This window comes from Aedes albopictus, chromosome 2 (assembly GCF_035046485.1).
Source record: "Aedes albopictus strain Foshan chromosome 2, AalbF5, whole genome shotgun sequence".
NCBI classification, from domain to species: domain Eukaryota; kingdom Metazoa; phylum Arthropoda; class Insecta; order Diptera; family Culicidae; genus Aedes; species Aedes albopictus.
Window position 1 is genome coordinate 511,220,410 of NC_085137.1, and position 25,732 is coordinate 511,246,141.

A 25,732-nucleotide genomic window follows, 5' to 3' on the forward strand; every position below is an offset into this window, starting at 1 on the left:
ATTTCCGGAGGAATTCCTGGAGGAATTTCCGGAGGAATTCCTGGAGGAATTTCCGGAGGAATTCCTGGAGGAATTTCCGGAGGAATTCCTGGAGGAGTTTTCGGAGGAATTCCTGAAGGAATTTCCGGAGGAATTCCTGGAGGAATTTCCGGAGGAATTCCTGGAGGAATTGCCGGAGGAATTCCTGGAGGAATTGACGGAGGAATTCCTGGAGGAATTTCCGGAGGAATTCCTGGAGGAATTTCCGGAGGAATTCCTGGAGGAATTTCCGGAGGAATTCCTAGAGGAATTTCTAGAGGAATTCCTGGAGGAATTTCCAGAGGAATTCCTGGAGGAATTTCCGGAGGAATTCCTGGAGGAATTTCCGGAGGAATTCCTGGAGGAATTTCCGGAGGAATTCCTGGAGGAATTTCCGGAGGAATTCCTGGAGGAATTTCCGGAGGAATTCCTGGAGGAATTTCCGGAGGAATTCCTGGAGGAATTTCCGGAGGAATTCCTGGAGGAATTTCCGGAGGAATTCCTGGAGGAATTTCCGGAGGAATTCCTGGAGGAATTTCCGGAGGAATTCCTGGAGGAATTTCCGGAGGAATTCCTGGAGGAATTTCCGGAGGAATTCCTGGAGGAATTCCCGGAGGAATTCCTGGAGGAATTCCCGGAGGAATTCCTGGAGGAATTCCCGGAGGAATTCCTGGAGGAATTTCCGGAGGAATTCCTGGAGGAATTTCCGGAGGAATTCCTGGAGGAATTTCCGGAGGAATTCCTGGAGGAATTTCCGGAGGAATTCCTGGAGGAATTTCCGGAGGAATTCCTGGAGGAATTTCCGGAGGAATTCCTGGAGGAATTTCCGGAGGAATTCCTGGAGGAATTTCCGGAGGACTTCCTGGAGGAATTTCCGGAGGAATTCCTGGAGGAATTTCCGGAGGAATTCCTGGAGGAATTTCCGGAGGAATTCCTGGAGGAATTTCCGGAGGAATTCCTGGAGGAATTTCCGGAGGAATTCCTGGAGGAATTTCCGGAGGAATTCCTGGAGGAATTTCCGGAGGAATTCCTGGAGGAATTTCCGGAGGAATTCCTGGAGGAATTTCCGGAGGAATTCCTGGAGGAATTTCCGGAGGAATTCCTGGAGGAATTTCCGGAGGAATTCCTGGAGGAATTTCCGGAGGAATTCCTGGAGGAATTTCCGGAGGAATTCCTGGAGGAATTTCCGGAGGAATTCCTGGAGGAATTTCCGGAGGAATTCCTGGAGGAATTTCCGGAGGAATTCCTGGAGGAATTTCCGGAGGAATTCCTGGAGGAATTTCCGGAGGAATTCCTGGAGGAATTTCCGGAGGAATTCCTGGAGGAATTTCCGGAGGAATTCCTGGAGGAATTTCCGGAGGAATTCCTGGAGGAATTTCCGGAGGAATTCCTGGAGGAATTTCCGGAGGAATTCCTGGAGGAATTTCCGGAGGAATTCCTGGAGGAATTTCCGGAGGAATTCCTGGAGGAATTTCCGGAGGAATTCCTGGAGGAATTTCCGGAGGAATTCCTGGAGGAATTTCCGGAGGAATTCCTGGAGGAATTTCCGGAGGAATTCCTGGAGGAATTTCCGGAGGAATTCCTGGAGGAATTTCCGGAGGAATTCCTGGAGGAATTTCCGGAGGAATTCCTGGAGGAATTTCCGGAGGAATTCCTGGAGGAATTTCCGGAGGAATTCCTGGAGGAATTTCCGGAGGAATTCCTGGAGGAATTTCCGGAGGAATTCCTGGAGGAATTTCCGGAGGAATTCCTGGAGGAATTTCCGGAGGAATTCCTGGAGGAATTTCCGGAGGAATTCCTGGAGGAATTTCCGGAGGAATTCCTGGAGGAATTTCCGGAGGAATTCCTGGAGGAATTTCCGGAGGAATTCCTGGAGGAATTTCCGGAGGAATTCCTGGAGGAATTTCCGGAGGAATTCGTGGAGGAATTTCCGGAGGAATTCCTGGAGGAATTTCCGGAGGAACTCCTGGAGGAATTTCCGGAGGAATTCCTGGAGGAATTTCCGGAGGAATTCCTGGAGGAATTTCCGGAGGAATTCCTGGAGGAATTTCCGGAGGAATTCCTGGAGGAATTTCCGGAGGAATTCCTGGAGGAATTTCCGGAGGAATTCCTGGAGGAATTTCCGGAGGAATTCCTGGAGGAATTTCCGGAGGAATTCCTGGAGGAATTTCCGGAGGAATTCCTGGAGGAATTTCCGGAGGAATTCCTGGAGGAATTTCCGGAGGAATTCCTGGAGGAATTTCCGGAGGAATTCCTGGAGGAATTTCCGGAGGAATTCCTGGAGGAATTTCCGGAGGAATTCCTGGAGGAATTTCCGGAGGAATTCCTGGAGGAATTTCCGGAGGAATTCCTGGAGGAATTTCCGGAGGAATTCCTGGAGGAATTTCCGGAGGAATTCCTGGAGGAATTTCCGGAGGAATTCCTGGAGGAATTTCCGGAGGAATTCCTGGAGGAATTTCCGGAGGAATTCCTGGAGGAATTTCCGGAGGAATTCCTGGAGGAATTTCCGGAGGAATTCCTGGAGGAATTTCCGGAGGAATTCCTGGAGGAATTTCCGGAGGAATTCCTGGAGGAATTCCTGGAGGAATTTCCGGAGCAACAACTGGAGGAATTTCCGGAGGAACTCCTGGAGGAATTTCCGGAGGAACTCCTGGAGGAATTTCCGGAGGAACTCCTGGAGGAATTTCCGGAGGAATTCCTGGAGGAATTTCCGGAGGAATTCCTGGAGGAATTTCCGGAGGAATTCCTGGAGGAATTTCCGGAGGAATTCCTGGAGGAATTTCCGGAGGAATTTCTGGAGGAATTTCCGGAGGAATTCCTGGAGGAATTTCCGGAGGAATTCCTGGAGGAATTTCCGGAGGAATTCCTGGAGGAATTTCCGGAGGAATTCCTGGAGGAATTTCCGGAGGAATTCCTGGAGGAATTTCCGGAGGAATTCCTGGAGGAATTTCCGGAGGAATTCCTGGAGGAATTTCCGGAGGAATTCCTGGAGGAATTCCTGGAGGAATTTCCGGAGGAACTCCTGGAGGAATTTCCGGAGGAACTCCTGGAGGAATTTCCGGAGGAACTCCTGGAGGAATTTCCGGAGGAACTCCTGGAGGAATTTCCGGAGGAATTCCTGGAGGAAATTCCGGAAGGCATTCCTGGAGGAATTCCGGAGGAATTGCCGGAGGAATTCCTGGAGGAATTTCCGGAGGAATTCCTGGATAAATTTCCGGAGGGATTCCGAAAAATTGACCCCAGAACCACCAGAATCGATTCCCGGGAAATCCGAATACCGGTTCTAAAATGGCCAACAGTATTTCAGATAACGCAATATTAGCCCAGAATGATGCATTTTGAAAATCACGATGTTTGAGATGCCGCATGACGGTATTGAACTATTTTCAAAACTTGGCCCTGGAACTGGATTCCGGAAAATCTGTATACCGATTTCATAATGGCCAAATGTATCCTAAGTGGCCAATCATTATGATAAAATGCCATAATTTTCAAAATCATGAAGTTTGATATGTCGCATGATGGTGTTTGTTTATTTTCGAAAATTGGACCCCGGAACCACCGGAACCGATTCCCGGGAAATCCGAATACCGGTTCCAAAATGGCCAACAGTATTTCAGACAACGCCAAAACAGTACAGAATGATGCATCTTGAAAAACCACGAAGTTTGAGGTGTCGCATGATGGTATTGAATCATATTCAAAAATTGACCCCGGAACCGGTTCCCCGGAACATCCGTAAAACGGGTTCCAAGGCACGTAGTGACCGGGATGGCCTTCTAGACAAATTTTTCTATCATTCCAGTGCACTTAGGTCTGAAAACTGAACGGCTCTCATATCGAAAATTTACTTTTTCCAAAATGGTCAAATCGAATGACCCATTTTGATTCCGGAATAACTCCGGAACCAGGTGGCCATTCCAACATTTCGTAGCAAATCCTTAAACTTGAAGGATATCCGCTTATTGTTTCAAAATTTGGTCGAAAAATATTGGAAAACAAAAAAGTTATAACGAAAAGAGTATTTTTTCGCACTCTCGTTAGGGGGGGGTTGGTAACGGAAGGGTTAAGTCAAAAATTCAATTTAGGGAACAAACATTGGCGACCCTCTACGATAGGGCATGTAATGGGTGAAGAAGAAAAAGTCGGTAGAACAAAAACAATCAAGAGAAACAACACATCCTGAAGGAAGAAAATTGATTGCACATGTGTACGCTCATCATGTCACATGCAACGTTGAGCTAATGAATAGAAACTAGATTCCTCGCGTGGAAGCCAACCACCTTCCCGTGCAGGACTCAATTCAATTTCCGTCAACTGCCTTCACATCACAGCGGCACTACTATACGCAGAGCAAACACGGGTCGTTTGAAGCTATCCAATTTAATTTCATCCGACCACGTCCATACCATGTCAAACTGGATCCTTTGCTCTCATGGATACATGCATGCATGCATGCACCAGGCCGCGGTTTGACCCCGACAGAGAAAATAATCCTACATTCGCTATCCTATCTGTTCCCATTTTTCCACAGTACGGTACCGGCACTAATGGCTCCCGACATCAGCTCCAGTTCCACGCGGTGCATCATCCTCCTCCGGCCGTGGTCCACCATCAGCAGCAGCAATACCGGAAGCACCAACAGACGACACACGACCAACAGCTTCAGCATAAAGCCATTAAGAATAGCACTAGTAACCAATATCTGATAGACATGGACTACATGAAGCACCGCATGGAGGAACGCGTGACACGATTAAACGACAAGTGCAACGAGTATAGATTAAACGAACCAAGTGAGTATATGGCGACCGTTTTTCCCCATGTGGAGGATGTTTTACAACACTCCTTTTACTAAATCTTCCGCAGAGCAAAACTATAAGCCCAAAGCGTGGGAATATCTCATCAACCGGGAGTACCACCTGGTGTGGTGCAACGTGTTCAAGGCGGCGTCCACCTCGTGGATGTACAACTTCAACCTGTTGGCCGGGTACACACCGGAGTTCCTCAAAAAGACCAAAGATGTGCCACTGCAACTCGCCCGGCAGCGATATCCCAGGCCGTCGGTGGATGCGGTGAGTATGGAGTTAGACAGTTCTGAGGAATAGAAGTAGTAAACTTGAGTTTACTACATTTTCTTGAAGTAAATACAATGAGGACCCGAGTTTGCCAGCTCTTCCCGGGTAGAGGCGAAGAACAAACCAAGGACAAAATAATAACAAATGTTGCCATCATATCTCATTTTATCATTCTTATGTTATGTATGGATAACACTAAATAACTCGCTAAGAACAAAACATATTATCATTGCAAAATTTGTTATTTCTGAGTTATTATTGAATAACAATAAATAACTGAATAATAAAAAAATATGCAATCATAGCAAAAGTTATTTTGAGCATCCTAAGTAAAAAACATCCTAATTGCATATTTTGCAATCATAACTTGTTTTGTTATTGATGAGTTATTTTTTTTTTTATTCTTAATCACTTAACCTAATTTACAGCTCTATTGTCCACTGGGGCACTACGTGAGCAATTTCAATTGACAGCTGCACTTACATTTTGTACAGCGCCTAGATTCTATTCTACTTTATCGAACTGGTTGCCTTTCTGCTGCTTTCACTTTTTCTACTTTATACCTAGTAGAATGATGAGCACAAGGATGATGATGGATGGTCGTTGTTCCTTTCCAGTCCGATTGGGGGTCCATTATGAGAAGCAGTTCGCCGATGTCCAGGTATCCGGGTCCGTTTGAGCCATGGGGCTCAGAAGAGGGTCAGGAGTCAGTTGCTCTCGGGGGAAAAGCAACTGACGAAAAATTGCAAGTGCCGGGGCTGGGAATCAAACCCATGACCATCCGCATATGAAGCGAACGTGTGACCAACTACGCCACGGGCCCCGGCGTAATGATGAGTTATTTAATATGTATTTTATTAAATAGAATATTGATGAAGAGCAAATTTTGTTATTGGTTTGTTAGGAATATGAGCTAAAAGAAAAAAAATAATGATAACTCCATTTGTACCAGAAAAAAGTAAATAATAACTTATTTTGTTATTATAAGATCAAACCAAGGACAAAACATTTCAGAACTTACAATACATTTTTTTCCAATCATGAGAACAAAATTTACAATTATGATGATCTTATTTGAAATAACTTATTGTGTTCTCAATAACTCGATAATAACTTATTCAGTTATTCTTCATTTTGAAATATTTTGTCCTTGGTTTGTTCTTATAAGGACAAAATTAGTTATTATTGAGTTATTTTCCGTCAGCTATTATGTTTGTTCTTTTAGCTCTTATTCCCAACAAACCAATAACAAATTTTGCCATTCAGCTATTCATTTTTAATGGCAAAATTTGATCTTCGTTAGTTATTTTCTTCTATCCGGGTTGGTAGCGGTTTGGGCTGACAAAATTGGGATACATTTTAAAATCAATTCTTTAGACATAAAAAATGGCCAAACATAATATCGCAGCGAGTGAGGGTTGTGAGAGACAGCACACGTTTAATACTGGTAGCGGTTACGCGACGCCAGTAATGGAAAAGCACACACACAATAGTATGGTAAATTCTTAGAGGAATCCTGAGAAAAATCTTCGGAGAAATCTCTTTGGAAGAATCCTAGGGAAAACCTCTAAAAAAATTCCAAGAGGATGAACTCCAAAAAAAATCCTTGATAAAATTTCTGAGGGAACTCATGGAGAAATAATCCAAGGAATTACAGGAAGAACCCCTACAGCAATTCCTTAAGAAATCCCGCAAGTAATTCCTGTAGAAACCTCTAGAGGAGTTCCCGGATAAATCTCTAAAGTAATTTCTGAAGGAATTCCCATTGTGATCTTCGAAGAAATCCCTAGAGGCATCCCTAGAAGAATTCCATGAATAATCCCAGGAGTGCAAAAAGAAGCATTGTAGGAACTCTCATTGAAATCTCTGAATAAATCACTGTAATAATTCCAGATGAAATTCCTGATGAAATCCATGACAAATTCCTGAAAAATGTCTAGAGAAATATCTGGAGGAATCGCAGCAGAAATGGCTCGAGAAATTCTAGCATAAATTCTAGGAGAATTCCCAGCAAGTATTTTTATAGAATTTATGTAGGGATACCAGATGAATCTCGCAAGAGAAATTCCTGAAGCAATACTAAGATACACATATTCCCGTACAAATACCAAGAGGAATCCTGGAGCAACCTCAAGAGGAATTCCTGGAGAAATAATTGTAACCAACTATGAAGATTTTTTTTAGAAATTCCTGGAGTGTTCTCCGGAGAAATCCCTGAATTAATCCATTGATAAATCACAGGTAGAAATCCCAGCAGAGTTCCTTAAGGAATTCTAAAAAGAATTCCTGAAAGAATCCTAAAAGGTGTTCCTGAAAAAAAAAATAGGCGGAGTAATTCTAGGAGGAGTTATTTGAGATATTCCTTCAAACATTTCTGGATACATCCTAGAGAAGTTCTTATAGAAATTCCTGGAAAAAGTCCTGCGTAGGTATACCAGTAAGAATCCCAGCATGAGTTCCTGAAGGAATCGCAAGAAGAAAAAAACGCTGGAAGTATTACACGAGTTTGTTTGGAAATATTCTAAGGGGAATACTGCCCCAGCAAAGATGGGACTGTTATGCGAGTGGGGGCAGAATATCCAAATAGATTATTATAGAAATCTCCGGGAAAAAACCCTTGGGGTTTTTCCCGGAGGAGTTCCTGGAAGAGTCCTAGCATAAGTTCATGGAAGAAATGCAACAAAAACTACTGGAGGAATCCCACCAGGAACTTCTAAATGAACCCTAACAGGAAATCCCGAAAGAATATGTAAGAAAACTCATGGAGTAATTCTTGAACAAATCCATGAAGTTATTCTAGGAAGAATTAAACATTGGAGGAATCGTTACAGACATTTGTGGGTATATACCTAGAAGAGCTCCTGTAAAAATTCCTAGAAATAATCCTGCCGAAATATCAGCAAGAATTCCTGAAGGGTTGTTAGCAGGAGCTCCTGCACATATCCCAAGAAAAATTTGTAGTGGTATCAAAGGAAGAAAATTTGGAACAAATTCTTAGGGCAATACCTGAAGGAATTCCTAAACTAATCTCCGGAAGAATGCCTGCACGGATTTCCGGAGAAACTACCATAGAAATTCCTGGAAGAATCCCAGTAGATTGATGGAGGATTCGCAGTAAGAATTTATGTGGGAATCCCGTCACAAATTTCTGAAAGGTGACTAATAGGAATTCTCGGAGGAATCACAAGAGGAATTTACGATGGAATATCTAAAAAAGTCCTTGGGAAATCCTTGTGGGTTATAACTTCTTTAACTGCATGTCGTTCCAATATGAAAAAATGTACAATTTGCATTCCTTCTTCCAACGATTCCAGGGATTCCTACAGGAATGTTTGCTGGAATTGTGTCAGGAATTCTTGCTGAGATTTATGGTGCAGATTTCCATAATTAGCTGCTAGTTCCAGAGATTACTCTAAAATATTCTCCAAAATGTCTTACTTATAATCACATTTTAGAAAGTTACGAGAGATTTGTTCGTTACGTAATTTATATAGGATGCCTCTCGGGATTTTCCCGAGAGAATATCTCAAGGGATTCTCATAGAAATCTACGAAAAAAAAATCCTGGAGGAAGTCCCGTGTGAATGTGGGTGTATCCCTAGAGAAGCTCCTGTATAAATTCCTAGAAATAATGCTGCCGGAATACCAGCAACAATTTTTGAAAGGTTATTAGCAGAAGCTCCTGCAGATATTCCAAGAAAAACTTGTAGTGGTATCACAGAAGGAAAATCTGGAACAAATTCTTAGGGCAATATCTGAAAGAATTCCTAAACTTATCTCCGGAAGAATTCCTGGACGGAGTTCCGGAGAAATTACCATAGAAATGCCAGCAGAAATTCCTAGAAAAATCCCAGTAGATTCATGGGGTCTCCAGTTAGCCTAGTGGTTGAGGCTATGGATCGCCAATCCGGAGACGGCGGGTTCGATTCCCGTTCCGGTCGGGAAAATTTTCTCGACTCCCTGAGCATAGTGTATCATTGTACTTGCCTCACAATATACAAATTCATACAATGGCAGGCAAAGGAAGCCCTTCAATTAATAACTGTGGAAGTGCTCGAAGAACACTAAGTTGAAGAGAGGCAGGCCAAGTCCCAGTGGGGACGTAGAGCCAAAAAGAAGAAGAAGAAGAAGATTCATGGAGGATTCGCAGCAACAATTTATGGAGGAATCCAAGGAGGAATCCCATTACAAATTTCTGAAAAATTACTAATCTGGACGAACATTTGAAAAGGGCCTATCTGCTTTTTGTAAACAAACATGTTTCTGTCTCTGCAGAGCCCATCTGCATCCACCCACGCACATCAACACCCTTAACAGATAGCTTGAAGAACACTCTTTCTGATAACGGTGTTGATGTGCGTGGGTGGATGCAGATGGGCCCTACAGAGACAAAAACATGTTTGTTTACGCAAAGCAGATAGGCCCTTTTCAAATGTTCGTCCAGTAATGGGAATTCTCGCAGGAATCACAAGAGGAATTTATGATGGAATATCTAAAAAAATCCTTGGGAAATCCATGGCGGATATTTTAGGGTAATCTCTGGAACTAGCTGCTAATTCTGGAAATCTCAGCAAGAATTCCTGGAACAATTCCAGCAAGCATTCCTGTAGGAATCCCTGGAGACATCGCTGGAAAGAAGGAATGTAAATTTTGCATTTTTTTACATATTGGAACGACAATCAGTTAAAGCATTTAAAACCCAACCCCAGCGTCACGTGGATGACTTACTTATAATCACATTTTTCAAAGTTACGAGAGATATGTTCGTTACGTAATTTATATATGACACCTCTCGGGATTTCTACTGGGGCTTGTTCCGAAATTCAAAGTAAAACTCTTCCCGGGATTCTTTCCGTTCATTGACGGATTCCATCTCGCGTTCTAGAATTTCTTCCAAATTTTATGCTAGTATTTGTACCGAAATTTATCTCGGGATTTCACCAAGGAGTTTGCAAGAATGTTTTATCGGAAATTGTTCTTTCTGGGAAGAATTCTTTCTGAAATTCCAATCGGTGTTGCACTTGAACTAGTACGAAGATTTCTCCCACAATTTCTACCGGGTTTCAGAGGAGGAATTCCTGTAGATATTTCGGGAGGAATTCTCTCGTATTTTTTCAAGAGATTGTATGCCAGCAGATGCCAGCAGAAATTTCGGAAGGAACTCCGTGAACAATTTGCCAGGTAAAATACCGAATGGAACTCCGGGATAAATTTCCGGAAGGAATCCTGAAAGAAATTCCGGAAAGTTCTTTAAACGAAATTCCTGGATGGATTACGCCGATTACGGGAATGATCCAGCGAAGAACCCCGGGAGAAGTTTTTCTATAAAAAAAAACCCGAGAGGAACTTTAGAAATTCTTGAAAAATTAGTGGATGTACTGCTACAGAAATCGCAAAAGAAACTTCGAGTGAATCTCTAGATCTAGAACAAGTCCTTGAGAAATTTGTCTTCGATAAAATCCTCAAGCAGCTCCAGGAGAAACCGCGGAATGAATGTCGGTCAGGCAGGAATCTCGAACGATTTTTAGGGAAAAACTGGGAAGAACCCCTGGAAGATTCATTGAAAGCATTGCGCGGGAAATCACGAAAAGAATCCACAAGAAAACATTAAAAAAGATTCCCAGGAGAAATCCTAGATAAAATTTTGCGAAGTAACCCTGGAAGAAATTCAAGGAGAATTTTCAGAAGCAATTTTTGGCGGAGTTCTTGGAGAAATCCTTGGAGAGGAATTTCTAGATCTTGCCGCAAACCTGCGTTATCTGAGTACCCTACTATCCAACTTTCTTCTGGAGTAAGTTTTCCTCCTGAACTGGTTAATTTTGGGAGTCACATTAATAAAAAGAAGAAATTTTGAGGTTTACGACTTTTTTACGACTACCTGTGGAACAAAAACGAGTTTGCTGCACTACAGTAATGTTCCGATTTTATCACGGCCTCCGCGCGTCAGTCCTTCATTTTTCATTCATTTGCTGTTACATTTGAGAGCAAGTGTTCCCCCTCATCTTTAAGGTGAATGTTGAAGACGCGATTTGCAACGTTAAACATATTTAAAATGCGTTGTAGAATATTTAAAAACATTTTTGAAAAGGGGCGTGATAAAATCGGAACAATACTGTGCAGCTTTTAAACACACTACAAATAGAGCATTCTGTATGGATAAAAGTAGTAACTATTTCAAGCGTTGAGTGTTTAATTCCAAAGGTTTCTAGCGGTGTAGCAATGTTGGCATTCCGTTCCACAAGATTCTTTGGACTTTTTTTACAGATTTCTTCCTTTCTCTGAGTTTTCCTTAAATTATTACCGGTTTTTTTTTTCTGAAAGGTTTGCCGGATTTTTTTTCTAAATTTCTCCCAAGATTCTACAGCTTTTTCCGGATTTACTACCAGAGTTTGGGTATTTTTCCTGGAATTCCGAGAGTTGTTTCTGGAATTTCTACTAGAGTTGCTCTCAGGGTTCTGTATGAGTTTTTCTACGGGGTCGCTGTAGGAGCATCTCTCGGGATTAGCTTTTCCCGATATGCTTCCAGAGTTTTTCGCTGAATTCCTTCCGAAGATTCTTCCAAATTTAATCTAAGTTCCTTCAGAAGTTTCTCTAAGTGGTTTACTGTGTTTGTTTTCCAATATTTTTGAGTTATTTTCCAAATTTCTGCGGAAGAATTCTTCACATGACCTTTCTCTGAGTTTTCCTTAAATTATTAACTTTTTTTTCCTGAAGGTTTGCCGGATTTTTTTTTCTGGATTTCTCCAGGACTAGGGTGACAATGGATATTATCGGCAGGTTTGTTCTCTTCGTCATGGGGTGTTTTTGTCAGCCAAATTGCCTGAAACTTGGCCATATAATTCAGCTTAGTTGGGAAGGATTTGAGACCAACTCTGAGATCAATAGGTTTCAAAAAACCCCCTAAGACGAAGGAACAAAACGGCCGAGAATAGGTAATTTCCCCTATCTCTCAAGATTCTACAGCGTTTTTCCGGATTTACTGTCAGAGTTTGGATATTTTTCTTGGAATTCCGAGAGTTGTTTCTGGAATTTCTACAAGAGTTGCTCTCAGGATTCTGTATGAGTTTTTCTACGGGGTCTCTGTAGGAGCATCCCTTGGGGTTGCTTTCATAGCTTTTCCCGATATGCTCCCAGAGTTTCTCGCTGAATTTCTTCCGAAGATTCTTCCAAATTTTATCCAAGTTCCTTTAGAAATTTTTCCAAGTGGATTCCGTGTTTGTTTTCCAATATTTTCGAGATATTTGCGAGAATTCTGCGGGAGAATTCTTCTCATGACATTTCTCTGAGTTTTCCTTAAATTATTAACTTTTTTTCCTGGAGGTTTGCCGGATTTCTTTTTCTGGATTTCCCCAGGACTATCTCCCAAGATTCTACAGTTTTTTTTTCAGATTTACTGTCAGAGTTTGGATATTTTTCTTGGAATTCCGAGAGTTGTTTCTGGAATTTCTACTAGAGTTGCTCTCAGGATTCTGTATGAGTTTTTATACGGGATCTCTGTAGGAGCATCCCTTGGGATTTCTTTCACAGCTGCTCCCAGAGTTTCTCGCTAAAATTATTTGCGAGATTTCTGCGGAAGAACTTCCAGGGATTTCTTCCAGAGAGTTTTCCGGGGTTTCCTCGCGGGATTTTGTCTAGCTTCCCCCGGTTTTTCTCCTCGAGTTTTTTTTATAGATTACACCCAGAATTTTACATTCCGATATGTTCCAATTTCCATATTTCCGATTATTCCAATACTGCCGTAATTCCGTAAAGTGACGTAAGCGCCATTCCAAGTTTCGACATCTTTTGATATATATCTGGTGAAATAATAAAACTGTGGTAAATGCAAGATGTAGTGGTAATCTAGCATCTATGGAAGAAAACATTGAGAACGACCAAGAGTTTAATACATAAAAACGAAGATGTAATAAAATTGTCAATGTCGCTTACGTCACTTTGCAGAAGAACAACAAAGTAGGTCTTTCCGGAGTCTCTCGCATACTTTCGACCTGAATTACTTCCGATATTTCTTCCCCGGAATTTCAACTCTGAGGAAGAACTCCATGACAAATTCAGCAATAACTCCTGTAGAAATCTTGAAAAGAAGTCCGGAAAATGACCCGGAAATAATCTTGGGAGAAAGTCCGGGGTAAATATTGAAAAACTTCTAGACACTTCGGGAGCAACACCGGAAGGAATCTTCTAAGGGAAGCCTCGGGAGAAACTCCGTCAGAAATCTCAAATGAAACTTGAAGAGAAATCCTCTGAGAAGCTAATAGAAATATCTCGAGAGAAACTTCTGCAAAAATCCCGGGAGAAACTCAAAAAGAAAACTTACAGAAATTTATTGAAAAAAAGACAACCAGAGTCCAGAACTTTGGAAAAAAAAAGATCCCGGTAGGACCTCCTGCAGAAACTTCGTGAAAAAACTCCTGAAGAAATCATTGAAATCCTAGGAACAATTCTTGTAGGAACATTGGAAAAATCTTTTGAGGAATCCCGAGAGAATAACTGTAAGACAACTCTCTTCTATTGAGATCCCGGAATAAATCTTGAGAGCTCAGGATGCAAAATGTCAGCTTATTATGAATATCTGCTTGATCATGAAGCCCTCCTTTTTTATGCTAGCATGGTTATCCACGGTTCTTCTTGATCTAACTTAATTTTCGAATTATCATTCGGAGAAATTCTCAACTCCTCTTCGGAATCAAGGGCTTCCAGTAGCCGGTGGCAGTTAGAAAATTACGGGACAAATATTTGTATTTACACACATGTAGAAAAGCTCATGTTCGAATGAAAGAAACAGTACACATTGGAATACTTTTTCATTCATTGCAGTAAACTTGAGCTACATTTCTGAGTAGATATTCATACTACAAACTGTAAAGTTTTCTACAACAATCAAATTGTTTGCCGAATCACGAGCTCAAGAGGAAATTCCCTGCAGAATTCAGAATGAATCAATACATGTAAAACCTCTGGAACAAACCCCGGAAGCTTTGTAAAAAACTACTGATGAAATACTAGGAGGTGGTCTAGTATAAATCTCAGGGACAAATTCTGAACAAACTCCGATAGAAATCCCAGTAAAAACTCCTTGGTAAATTCTATGAGCAACACCAGATGGAATCGCGAAAAGTTAATCAAGCGGAATCCAGAGAGAAATTTTAAGAGAACCCAACTGCTATTCGCATAACAGTCCCGTGTGAACAGGAAACACAGTAAAGATGACACTGTTATGCGAAGGGGGTAGCCAATTCCCAAGAATTTCTCTAAGGCATAGGTTCCCAAACTTTCAGGTCGCGCGACCCCCTTGTGCCAGCTGACGTAGTTTTCGCGACCCCATCATAGAAATTCCCTCATTTGTCTGTTACAGCGCAATATTTTACTGTCCCTCGCGACCCCCTGGATGAACGCCGCCGACCCCCCTGGGGGATCGCGACCCACAGTTTGGGAAACCATGCTCTAAGGTATCACGGGGCTGTTCAATTACTTAAAACAGTTTTCACGATTTTTCCACTCCCTCTTTGCCTCTTACTCTATGGCAAGATTTTTTATATGAAACCTTAAATATGTTTGTAAAACGCTTAAAACAAAAATTAAATCTGTCCATTGCAGCTCCGCGAGGCCATCAACGGTTCGATCTCGTTCGTGATCGTGCGACACCCCTTTGAAAGACTGGTTAGCGCCTACAAGGACAAAATCCAATACGCACTGCCGAACTCGCACCACCACAAGCTCGGCATCCGGATTATCCAGAAGTATCGCAAGCTGGCCAAGGGTCAGGTAAGTACTAAACTCCACACTTTTAGGAAATTCAAGAAACAAAATTTTCTATTTCTTACTTCTTTTGCAGCCTTGGAATACCCAAAAGTATCCCACGTTCTCGGAGTTTGTCAATTACCTGCTGGACGAGGTCCGGCATCCGCACACCGAGATCGACATGCACTGGATTCCGGTGACGTACTTCTGTACGCCCTGTTTCTTCCATTACGATGTGATAGCCAAATTCGAAACCCTGGAGGAGGACCAAAACTACCTGATAGCGGTGGCGCAGCTGGGGCACATGATAAAGCCCCAGTGGCGGAACGCCGGCAAGGGGGCCCACACCAACGACCTGGTGGTGAAACTGTTCACCGAACTGGTTGACGAGCAGGTCCGATGCCTGTACGAGTACTACAAGTACGACTTTGAACTGTTCGGATACAGCACGGATGACTACTTCAGCGGACGGGGGCGCTAGAAGGGGTTTCGTTTGTTTTAGAATCATCAAATTACACTGATCGCCTACAGACCTAGACGTTGTCCATGAATTACGTAGCGGTTCTACTTTTTAGCGTTGCGTAACTAATGTGCACCGCCTTGACATCAGTTTTGATATTACCGCGCGAGAGAATGACAGCAAATAGCAACTGATGCAAAGAAACTTTTCCTAGAATCGCAAAAATATATATTTTATATCAGTGAAGTGAAATCAATTTTGAACGTCCACTAGTACATAGGAAAAATACAAAATTATAACAGCAGCTTCTCTTTCTACGATTGAATTTTGGCCAAAAACATAATTTTCTTATCATACAACAACTATGTATTCACGAGAAATGCGTAGAATAAAAACTATCTAATGCTTATCTAGATTTTCAGTGAAAGTCCAGAGTAAGTTGTCTATTAATTCGGGGGGAAACAGATATACATAATTGGTAATAAGAGCTGTAGATTTCATTATTTAGTCAATTTAATTTTCGGATAGGCACTGTTGAATGCTCAAATTTAGATGGATCTAAACTTAAATTATCGTTGTTGTAACTTATGTTGCGAAGAACGCATGCATCGGACAGAGATCTCAATGAATAATTTCCTTACTGAAATTTGACTTCCTAATACATATATAGCTTCAAGCTCTGAACTATCCTGCTTTTTAGAGTATTCAATAAGTAGAATATAATAACAACACCAAAGTCCAACCTTACACAAAAAGAGAACATAAAAGACAAATAGTTGAATTTTCATTAGTGTTTAGCAGTTTACATTGCATTGATCATTTATGTTGCAGTTAGTTGACAATACCAATCAACGAATTTTGAAGAGTATCAATTTAGAAACAAGAGAAAAAAAACCGATCAATTCGCATAAATTCGATCAATTATAAAATCGAGCGTTACTTAAAAATAATCAATTGAAAGAAAGCTACCAACATTAAGTAGGAAACAAAAGTCGCAAGGTGTAGGAGAAAAAAAAATGTGATGAGCAGAAAGATATCAATTGTAGATCAATGAATTTAAATTCCAAATAAAAATGGCAATAATAAATACATTTCAAACGATAAGAATCATCTTAAGTAGAACAAAATAACTAGTTTCATTTTGATGACATCGTTGATAAAGTGTACGAATCGTTCTGAAAACATCCTTTTGCAACTTGTTGCCCAAATAACTATTAAACCCTCCAATTCACGACAGTAGGTATACGGCACACTTACCTCTTATAGGTGCAATTGAAAACCGGAACTCCAATAACCAGCCGATCGTTATGCACCTTGGTCCAAACGTCTCCGTACTTCACCAGAGGCTGTCTCTCGTCGGGATTCTCCGTACGCAGCAAGCTGGGAACATGCTTCAACTGCCCATTCATCCGCTCGAACAACTCCCCGGTCACAGTTTGAAGCGCGGCCAACTCCGCCCGCCGTTGATTCACGCGCTCTTTCAACGATTTCAAAATCTCGTGGAAACAGGTGAAATTGTTCACACTGGCAGCACTGGACTCCACCCGGTGTGCGTGGAAGTCGGTTACAATCGGTTCCAGCTGTTGTTCGACATAGATTTTTATAACCGGACACCCGACTCGGTCATCTCGTTCCGTTATCAAAAGTTTGATAAATCCTTCGAATGATTCACGAAGCACAAATTTCACACAAGGACTTTGTTCCCTTTCCACGACTAGCAACTTTCTATCCAGTTCCAACAGATAGAACAATTTTCTGTCCGATCCATCGAATGAACGAAACACCGTCAAAACGATCCTTTGGTCCCTACTCTCATCACTTTCTTTTGGGGACAATGTTCCAAAAATGCTAGAAACCACTGGCGGTTCATGCACACTGCGTCCAACGTCTTCAACCCCACTCCCACCACCCAAATCAACGCAGGCGACGATCGATCGTTCTTTCACTTCCAGCAGTTGGCGATCCGCGGTAATCACAGCAAGCACTGAACTGTTCCGACCCAACACGATCCTTTCCACAAACAGCAGCCTGTCCAGTAGGCTTCTGGGGATTTCGTTCAGATGGTCACTCGGCGGGGATATGAGGGCCATGATCACTGATGTTTTATTACTAGTCTTCTTTCTGCCCGTCCGAGAAGCCCGATACGATCAAAACAAAAACAAACTTCGATTGCGCGCGTGGTGCAAAACAGTGCTGCCAGACTTCTGTGAATCTAACAACCAGCTTTCATCAACCAATTTTATTTTTCCGTGTTTTTACTGGTTGGTGGGAATCTAACAACCAGTTTTTGTACCGTACTTGAACAAAGGGGTGACTTTGTACCGATAAAAGATTAATCCTGTAAAACATGTGTCCGATCCATCGCAACAACTGAAAATGTTGCGCAACGTGAAAAAGTTGCATTGCTATGAAAAATGTTGCATGGTATGGTTACATAGCAAAAAAAATGTTGCATGCCGCAAAACGTTACCTCCATAAGAATACTTATGTAGGCGTCATGCGATGTTGTGTCATGCGATATTAAAAATGTTGCACGATATAAAACACGTTGCATGACATTGAAAATGTTGCATCTCATGAAAAATGTTGCATGCCTCCAAAATGTCACCTTCATGAGAGTACTAGTATTGGTTGTATGTCACTTATAACAATAATGTTGCATGATACAAAAGGTTTATGCCATTAAAGTTGTTGCATGACATGAAAAATGTAACATCACAAGAAAAATGTAGCATGTCCGCAAAAGATCACCTCTGATAGAATACTAATGTGGGTAGGATGTCAAACAATAGAAAGAATGTAGCTGACATGTTGCAGATATGAAAATTGTTGCATCGCATGGAAAACGTTGCATGCCTGTAAAATGTCACCTTCATGAGAATACTAGTATTGGTTGTATGTCACTTATAACAATAATGTTGCATGATACAAAAGGTGTATGCCATTAAAGTTGTTGCATGACATGAAAAATGTAACATCACAAGAAAAATGTAGCATGTCCGCAAAAGATCACCTCTGATAGAATACTAATGTGGGTAGGATGTCAAACAATAGAAAGAATGTAGCTGACATGTTGCAGATATGAAAATTGTTGCATCGCATGGAAAACGTTGCATGCCTGTAAAATGTCACCTTCATGAGAATACTAGTATTGGTTGTATGTCACTTATAACAATAATGTTGCATGATACAAAAAGTGCATGCCATGAAAGTTGTTGCATGACATGAAAAATGTAGCATCACAAGAAAAATGTAGCATGTCCGCAAAAGATCACCTCTGATAGAATACTAATGTGGGTAGGATGTCAAACAATAGAAAGAATGTATCGCATGGAAAACGTTGCATGCCTGTAAAATGTCACCTTCATGAGAGTACTAGTATTCGTTGTATGTCACTTATAACAATAATGTTGCATGATACAAAAGGTGTATGTCATTAAAGTTGTTGCATGACATGAAAAATGTAGCATCACAAGAAAAATGTAGCATGTCTGCAAAAGATCACCTCTGATAGAATACTAATGTGGGTAGGATGTCAAACAATAGAGAGAATGTAGCTGACATGTTGCAGATATGAAAATTGTTGCATCGCATGGAAAACGTTGCATGCCTGTAAAATGTCACCTTCATGAGAATACTAGTATTGGTTGTATGTCACTTATAACAATAATGTTGCATGATACAAAAAGTGCATGCCATGAAAGTTGTTGCATGACATGAAAAATGTAGCATCACAAGAAAAATGTAGCATGTCCGCAAAAGATCACCTCTGATAGAATACTAATGTGGGTAGGATGTCAAACAATAGAAAGAATGTAGCTGACATGTTGCAGATATGAAAATTGTTGCATCGCATGGAAAACGTTGCATGCCTGTAAAATGTCACCTTCATGAGAATACTAGTATTGGTTGTATGTCACTTATAACAATAATGTTGCATGATACAAAAAGTGCATGCCATGAAAGTTGTTGCATGACATGAAAAATGTAGCATCACAAGAAAAATGTAGCATGTTTGCAAAAGATCACCTCTGATAGAATACTAATGTGGGTAGGATGTCAAACAATAGAAAGAATGTAGCTGACATGTTGCAGATATGAAAATTGTTGCATCGCATGGAAAACGTTGCATGCCTGTAAAATGTCACCTTCATGAGAATACTAGTATTGGTTGTATGTCACTTATAACAATAATGTTGCATGATACAAAAGGTGTATGCCATTAAAGTTGTTGCATGACATGAAAAATGTAGCATCACAAGAAAAATGTAGCATGTCCGCAAAAGATCACCTCTGATAGAATACTAATGTGGGTAGGATGTCAAACAATAGAGAGAATGTAGCTGACATGTTGCAGATATGAAAATTGTAGCATCGCATGGAAAATGTTGCATGCCTGTAAAATCCCAAGTAACCACGGTGCTGAAGCCTTATTGCATGCAGATATACGGTGTATTTAGTGCAATCATTACTTTACATGCAAACTTAAGGTTGATTTAAAGTGGAAGTGGGCAATTATAGAATCAAATTAAGATTAAACTGGTATAATCTTGGAGCAGTCGCATAATTGCCCATTTCCACTTTAAATCAACTTTAAGTTTGCATGTAAAGTAATGTTTGCTCTAAATGCACCGTATATCAGCATTCAATGAGGCTTCCAGCATCGTGGTTACTTGGGGTCACCTTCATGAGAGTACTAGTATTGGTTGTATGTCACTTATAACAATAACGTTGCATGATATAAAAAGTGCATGCCATGAAAGTTGTTGCATGACATGAAAAATGTAGCATCACATGAAAAATGTAGCATATCCGCAAAAGATCACCTCTGATAGAATACTAATGTGATTTGGGGCCAGTTTAGACTTAAACCTTAAGTTTAGACCCCAATTCATCTACTAAGGGCAAAGACTTGAGGCCAGTTCACTGATTTCATGTAGGAAAAATGTTTGACTTTTAACAACCACTTTCCTTGTATATGGGTAACCCACCCTATATCGTCATTTGGCAAAAACTGCCCGATAGAAAGTGAATGTCTCCCTCCTAAACCTTAAGTTTAGACCCCAAGTCATCTACTAAGGGCAAAGACTTGAGGCCAGTTCACTGATTTCATGTAGGAAAAATGTTTGACTTTTAACAACCACTTTCCTTGTATATGGGTAACCCACCCTAAATCGTCATTTGGCAAAACCTGCCCGATAGAAAGTGAACGTCTCCCTCCTAAACCTTAAGTTTAGACCCCAAGGCATCTACTAAGGGCAAAGACTTGAGGCCAGTTCACTGATTCTGTGTGGTAGAACTGTTTGACATTTAACAACCACTTTTCCTAGTATATGGGTAACCCACCTTAAAGGGCTATTCCCATTACACCGGGCCGGGACCGTGCCGGGCCCCGGCCGTGCCCCGGTCATCGATTTCTTACATGCGATTACTATGGCGTGTTTCACATCACACCGTGCCGGGGCTCGGTCGGGCCCCGTCCGGGCTAGTGAGAAGCACGCCACAGATATCGTTAGAAAGAAATCGATGACCGGGGCACGGCCGGGGCCCGGCACGGTCCCGGCCCGGTAAAGTGAGAAGACCGCTTAAATCGTCATTTGGCAAAAACTGCCCGATAGAAAGTGAACGTGTCCCTCCTAAACCTTAAGTTTAGACCCCAAGTCATCTACTAAGGGCAAAGACTTGAGGCCAGTTCACTGAATTTGTGTGGTACAACTGTTTGACTTTTAACAACCACTTTTCCTTGTATATGGGTAACCCACCCTAAATCGTCATTTGGCAAAAACTGCCCGATAGAAAGTGAACGTCTCCCTCCTAAACCTTAAGTTTAGACCCCAAGGCATCTACTAAGGGCAAAGACTTGAGGCCAGTTCACTGATTCTGTGTGGTAGAACTGTTGACTTTTAACAACCACTTTTCCTTGTATATGGGTAACCCACCCTAAATCGTCATTTGGCAAAAACTGCCCGATAGAAAGTGAACGTCTCCCTCCTAAACCTTAAGTTTAGACCCCAAGTCATCTACTAAGGGCAAAGACTTGAGGCCAGTTCACTGATTCTGTGCGGTAGAACTGTTTGACATTTAACAACCACTTTTCCTAGTATACAGGAAACTCACCCTAAATCGTCATTTGGCAAAAACTGCCCGATAGAAAGTGAATGTCTCCCTCCTAAACCTTAAGTTTAGACCCCAAGTCATCTACTAAGGGCAAAGACTTGAGGCCAGTTCACTGAATTTGTGTGGTACAACTGTTTGATTTTTAACAACCACTTTTCCTTGTGTATGGGTAACCCACCCTAAATCGTCATTTGGCAAAAACTGCCCGATAGAAAGTGAACGTCTCCCTCCTAAACCTTAAGTTAAGACCCCAAGTCATCTACTAAGGGCAAAGACTTGAGGCCAGTTCACTGAATTTGTGTGGTACAACTGTTTGACTTTTAACAACCACTTTTCCTTGTATATGGGTAACCCACCCTAAATCGTCATTTGGCAAAACTGCCCGATAGAAAGTGAACGTCTCCCTCCTAAACCTTAAGTTTAGACCCCAAGGCATCTACTAAGGACTTGAGGCCAGTTCACTGATTCTGTGTGGTAGAACTGTTTGACATTTAACAACCTCCTTCCTAGTATACAGGAAACTCACCCTAAATCGTCATTTGGCAAAAACTGCCCGATAGAAAGTGAACGTCTCTCTCCTAAACCTTAAGTTTAGACCCCAAGTCATCTTCTAAGGGCAAAGACTTGAGGCCAGTTCACTGATTTCATGTAGGAAAAATGTTTGACTTTTAACAACCACTTTCCTTGTATATGGGTAACCCACCCTAAATCGTCATTTGGCAAAAACTGCCCGATAGAAAGTGAACGTCTCCCTCCTGAACCTTAAGTTTAGACCCCAAGGCATCTACTAAGGGCAAAGACTTGAGGCCAGTTCACTGATTCTGTGTGGTAGAACTGTTTAACATTTAACAACCACTTTTCCTAGTATACAGGAAACTCACCCTAAATCGTCATTTGGCAAAAACTGCCCGATAGAAAGTGAACGTCTCCCTCCTAAACCTTAAGTTTAGACCCCAATGCATCTACTAAGGGCAAAGACTTGAGGCCAGTTCACTGAATTTGTGTGGTAGAACTGTTTGACATTTAACAACCACTTTCCTTGTATATGGGTAACCCACCCTAAATCGTCATTTGGCAAAAACTGCCCGATAGAAAGTGAACGTCTCCCTCCTAAACCTTAAGTTAAGACCCCAAGTCATCTACTAAGGGCAAAGACTTGAGGCCAGTTCACTGAATTTGTGTGGTAGAACTGTTTGACATTTAACAACCACTGTCCTTGTATATGGGTAACCCACCCTAAATCGTCATTTGGCAAAAACTGCCCGATAGAAAGTGAACGTCTCCCTCCTAAACCTTAAGTTTAGACCCCAAGTCATCTTCTAAGGGCAAAGACTTGAGGCCAGTTCACAGATTTCATGTAGGAAAAATGTTTGACTTTTAACAACCACTTTCCTTGTATATGGGTAACCCACCCTAAATCGTCATTTGGCAAAAACTGCCCGATAGAAAGTGAACGTCTCCCTCCTGAACCTTAAGTTTAGACCCCAAGGCATCTACTAAGGGCAAAGACTTGAGGCCAGTTCACTGATTCTGTGTGGTAGAACTGTTTAACATTTAACAACCACTTTTCCTAGTATACAGGAAACTCACCCTAAATCGTCATTTGGCAAAAACTGCCCGATAGAAAGTGAACGTCTCCCTCCAAAACCTTAAGTTTAGACCCCAAGGCATCTACTAAGGGCAAAGACTTGAGGCCAGTTCGCTGATTTCATGTAGGAAAAATGTTTGACTTTTAACAACCACTTTCCTTGTATATGGGTAACCCACCCTAAATCGTCATTTGGCAAAAACTGCCCGATAGAAAGTGAACGTCTCCCTCCAAAACCTTAAGTTTAGACCCCAAGGCATCTAATAAGGGCAAAGATTTGAGGCCAGTTCACTGATTCTGTGCGGTAGAACTGTTTGACATTTAACAACCACTTTTCCTAGTATACAGGAAACTCACCCTAAATCGTCATTTGGCAAAAACTGCCCGATAGAAAGTGAATGTCTCCCTCCTAAACCTTAAGTTTAGACCCCAAGTCATCTACTAAGGGCAAAGACTTGAGGCCAGTTCACTGAATTTGTGTGGTAGAACTGTTTGACTTTTAACAACCACTTTTCCTTGTATATGGATAACCCACCCTGAATCGTCATTTGGCAAAAACTGCCCGATAGAAAGTGAACGTCTCCCTCCTAAACCTTAAGTTTAGACCCCAAGTCAGCTTCTAAGGGCAAAGACTTGAGGCCAGTTCACTGATTTCATGTAGAAAAAATGTTTGACTTTTAACAACCACTTTCCTTGTATATGGGTAACCCACCCTATATCGTCATTTGGCAAAAACTGCCCGATAGAAAGTGAATGTCTCCCTCCTAAACCTTAAGTTTAGACCCCAAGTCATCTACTAAGGGCAAAGACTTGAGGCCAGTTCACTGAATTTGTGTGGTACAACTGTTTGACTTTTAACAACCACTTTTCCTAGTATACAGGAAACTCGCCCTAAATCGTCATTTGACAAAAACTGCCCGATAGAAAGTGAATGTCTCCCTCCTAAACCTTGAGTTTAGACCCCAAGGCATCTTCTAAGGGCAAAGACTTGAGGCCAGTTCACTGAATTTGTGTGGTAGAACTGTTTGACTTTTAACAACCACTTTTCCTTGTATATGGGTAACCCACCCTAAATCGTCTTTTGGCAAAAACTGCCCGATAGAAAGTGAACGTCTCCCTCCTAAACCTTAAGTTTAGACTCCAAGTCATCTTCTAAGGGCAAAGACTTGAGGCCAGTTCACTGAATTTGTGTGGTACAACTGTTTGACTTTTAACAACCACTTTTCCTTGTATATGGGTAACCCACCCTAAATCGTCATTTGGCAAAAACTGCCCGATAGAAAGTGAACGTCTCCCTCCTAAACCTTAAGTTTAGACCCCAAGGCATCTACTAAGGGCAAAGACTTGAGGCCAGTTCACTGATTCTGTGTGGTAGAACTGTTGACTTTTAACAACCACTTTTCCTTGTATATGGGTAACCCACCCTAAATCGTCATTTGGCAAAAACTGCCCGATAGAAAGTGAACGTCTCCCTCCTAAACCTTAAGTTTAGACCCCAAGTCATCTACTAAGGGCAAAGACTTGAGGCCAGTTCACTGATTCTGTGCGGTAGAACTGTTTGACATTTAACAACCACTTTTCCTAGTATACAGGAAACTCACCCTAAATCGTCATTTGGCAAAAACTGCCCGATAGAAAGTGAATGTCTCCCTCCTAAACCTTAAGTTTAGACCCCAAGTCATCTACTAAGGGCAAAGACTTGAGGCCAGTTCACTGAATTTGTGTGGTACAACTGTTTGATTTTTAACAACCACTTTTCCTTGTGTATGGGTAACCCACCCTAAATCGTCATTTGGCAAAAACTGCCCGATAGAAAGTGAACGTCTCCCTCCTAAACCTTAAGTTAAGACCCCAAGTCATCTACTAAGGGCAAAGACTTGAGGCCAGTTCACTGAATTTGTGTGGTACAACTGTTTGACTTTTAACAACCACTTTTCCTTGTATATGGGTAACCCACCCTAAATCGTCATTTGGCAAAACTGCCCGATAGAAAGTGAACGTCTCCCTCCTAAACCTTAAGTTTAGACCCCAAGGCATCTACTAAGGACTTGAGGCCAGTTCACTGATTCTGTGTGGTAGAACTGTTTGACATTTAACAACCTCCTTCCTAGTATACAGGAAACTCACCCTAAATCGTCATTTGGCAAAAACTGCCCGATAGAAAGTGAACGTCTCTCTCCTAAACCTTAAGTTTAGACCCCAAGTCATCTTCTAAGGGCAAAGACTTGAGGCCAGTTCACTGATTTCATGTAGGAAAAATGTTTGACTTTTAACAACCACTTTCCTTGTATATGGGTAACCCACCCTAAATCGTCATTTGGCAAAAACTGCCCGATAGAAAGTGAACGTCTCCCTCCTGAACCTTAAGTTTAGACCCCAAGGCATCTACTAAGGGCAAAGACTTGAGGCCAGTTCACTGATTCTGTGTGGTAGAACTGTTTAACATTTAACAACCACTTTTCCTAGTATACAGGAAACTCACCCTAAATCGTCATTTGGCAAAAACTGCCCGATAGAAAGTGAACGTCTCCCTCCTAAACCTTAAGTTTAGACCCCAAGGCATCTACTAAGGGCAAAGACTTGAGGCCAGTTCACTGAATTTGTGTGGTAGAACTGTTTGACATTTAACAACCACTTTCCTTGTATATGGGTAACCCACCCTAAATCGTCATTTGGCAAAAACTGCCCGATAGAAAGTGAACGTCTCCCTCCTAAACCTTAAGTTAAGACC

At 41.6% G+C, this 25,732-nt stretch overlaps 2 protein-coding genes across 5 annotated transcripts in view; one reads left to right on the forward strand and one right to left on the reverse strand.

Annotated features, from left to right (window-relative positions):
* LOC109621275 (carbohydrate sulfotransferase 11) overlaps positions 1-16,412 on the forward strand; it is a 103,436-nt gene extending 87,024 nt beyond the window's left edge. For all 4 annotated transcript variants that reach the window (XM_062854535.1, XM_062854534.1, XM_020075804.3 and 1 more), the window contains exons 3-6: positions 4,553-4,814; positions 4,888-5,093; positions 14,693-14,860; positions 14,931-16,412. In XM_062854535.1, coding sequence (XP_062710519.1) covers positions 4,553-4,814; positions 4,888-5,093; positions 14,693-14,860; positions 14,931-15,317 — 1,023 coding nt within the window. In that variant the 3' untranslated portion in view covers positions 15,318-16,412. The remainder of the gene's footprint in view (positions 1-4,552; positions 4,815-4,887; positions 5,094-14,692; positions 14,861-14,930) is intronic.
* Positions 1-17,471, reverse strand: part of LOC109621675 (uncharacterized) — a 105,649-nt gene extending 88,178 nt beyond the window's left edge. The window contains exon 1 of the mRNA XM_029870287.2: positions 16,554-17,471. Within this exon, the coding sequence (XP_029726147.1) occupies positions 16,554-17,386 (833 nt within the window). The 5' untranslated portion in view covers positions 17,387-17,471. The remainder of the gene's footprint in view (positions 1-16,553) is intronic.
* Between the last annotated feature and the right edge of the window lie 8,261 nt (positions 17,472-25,732).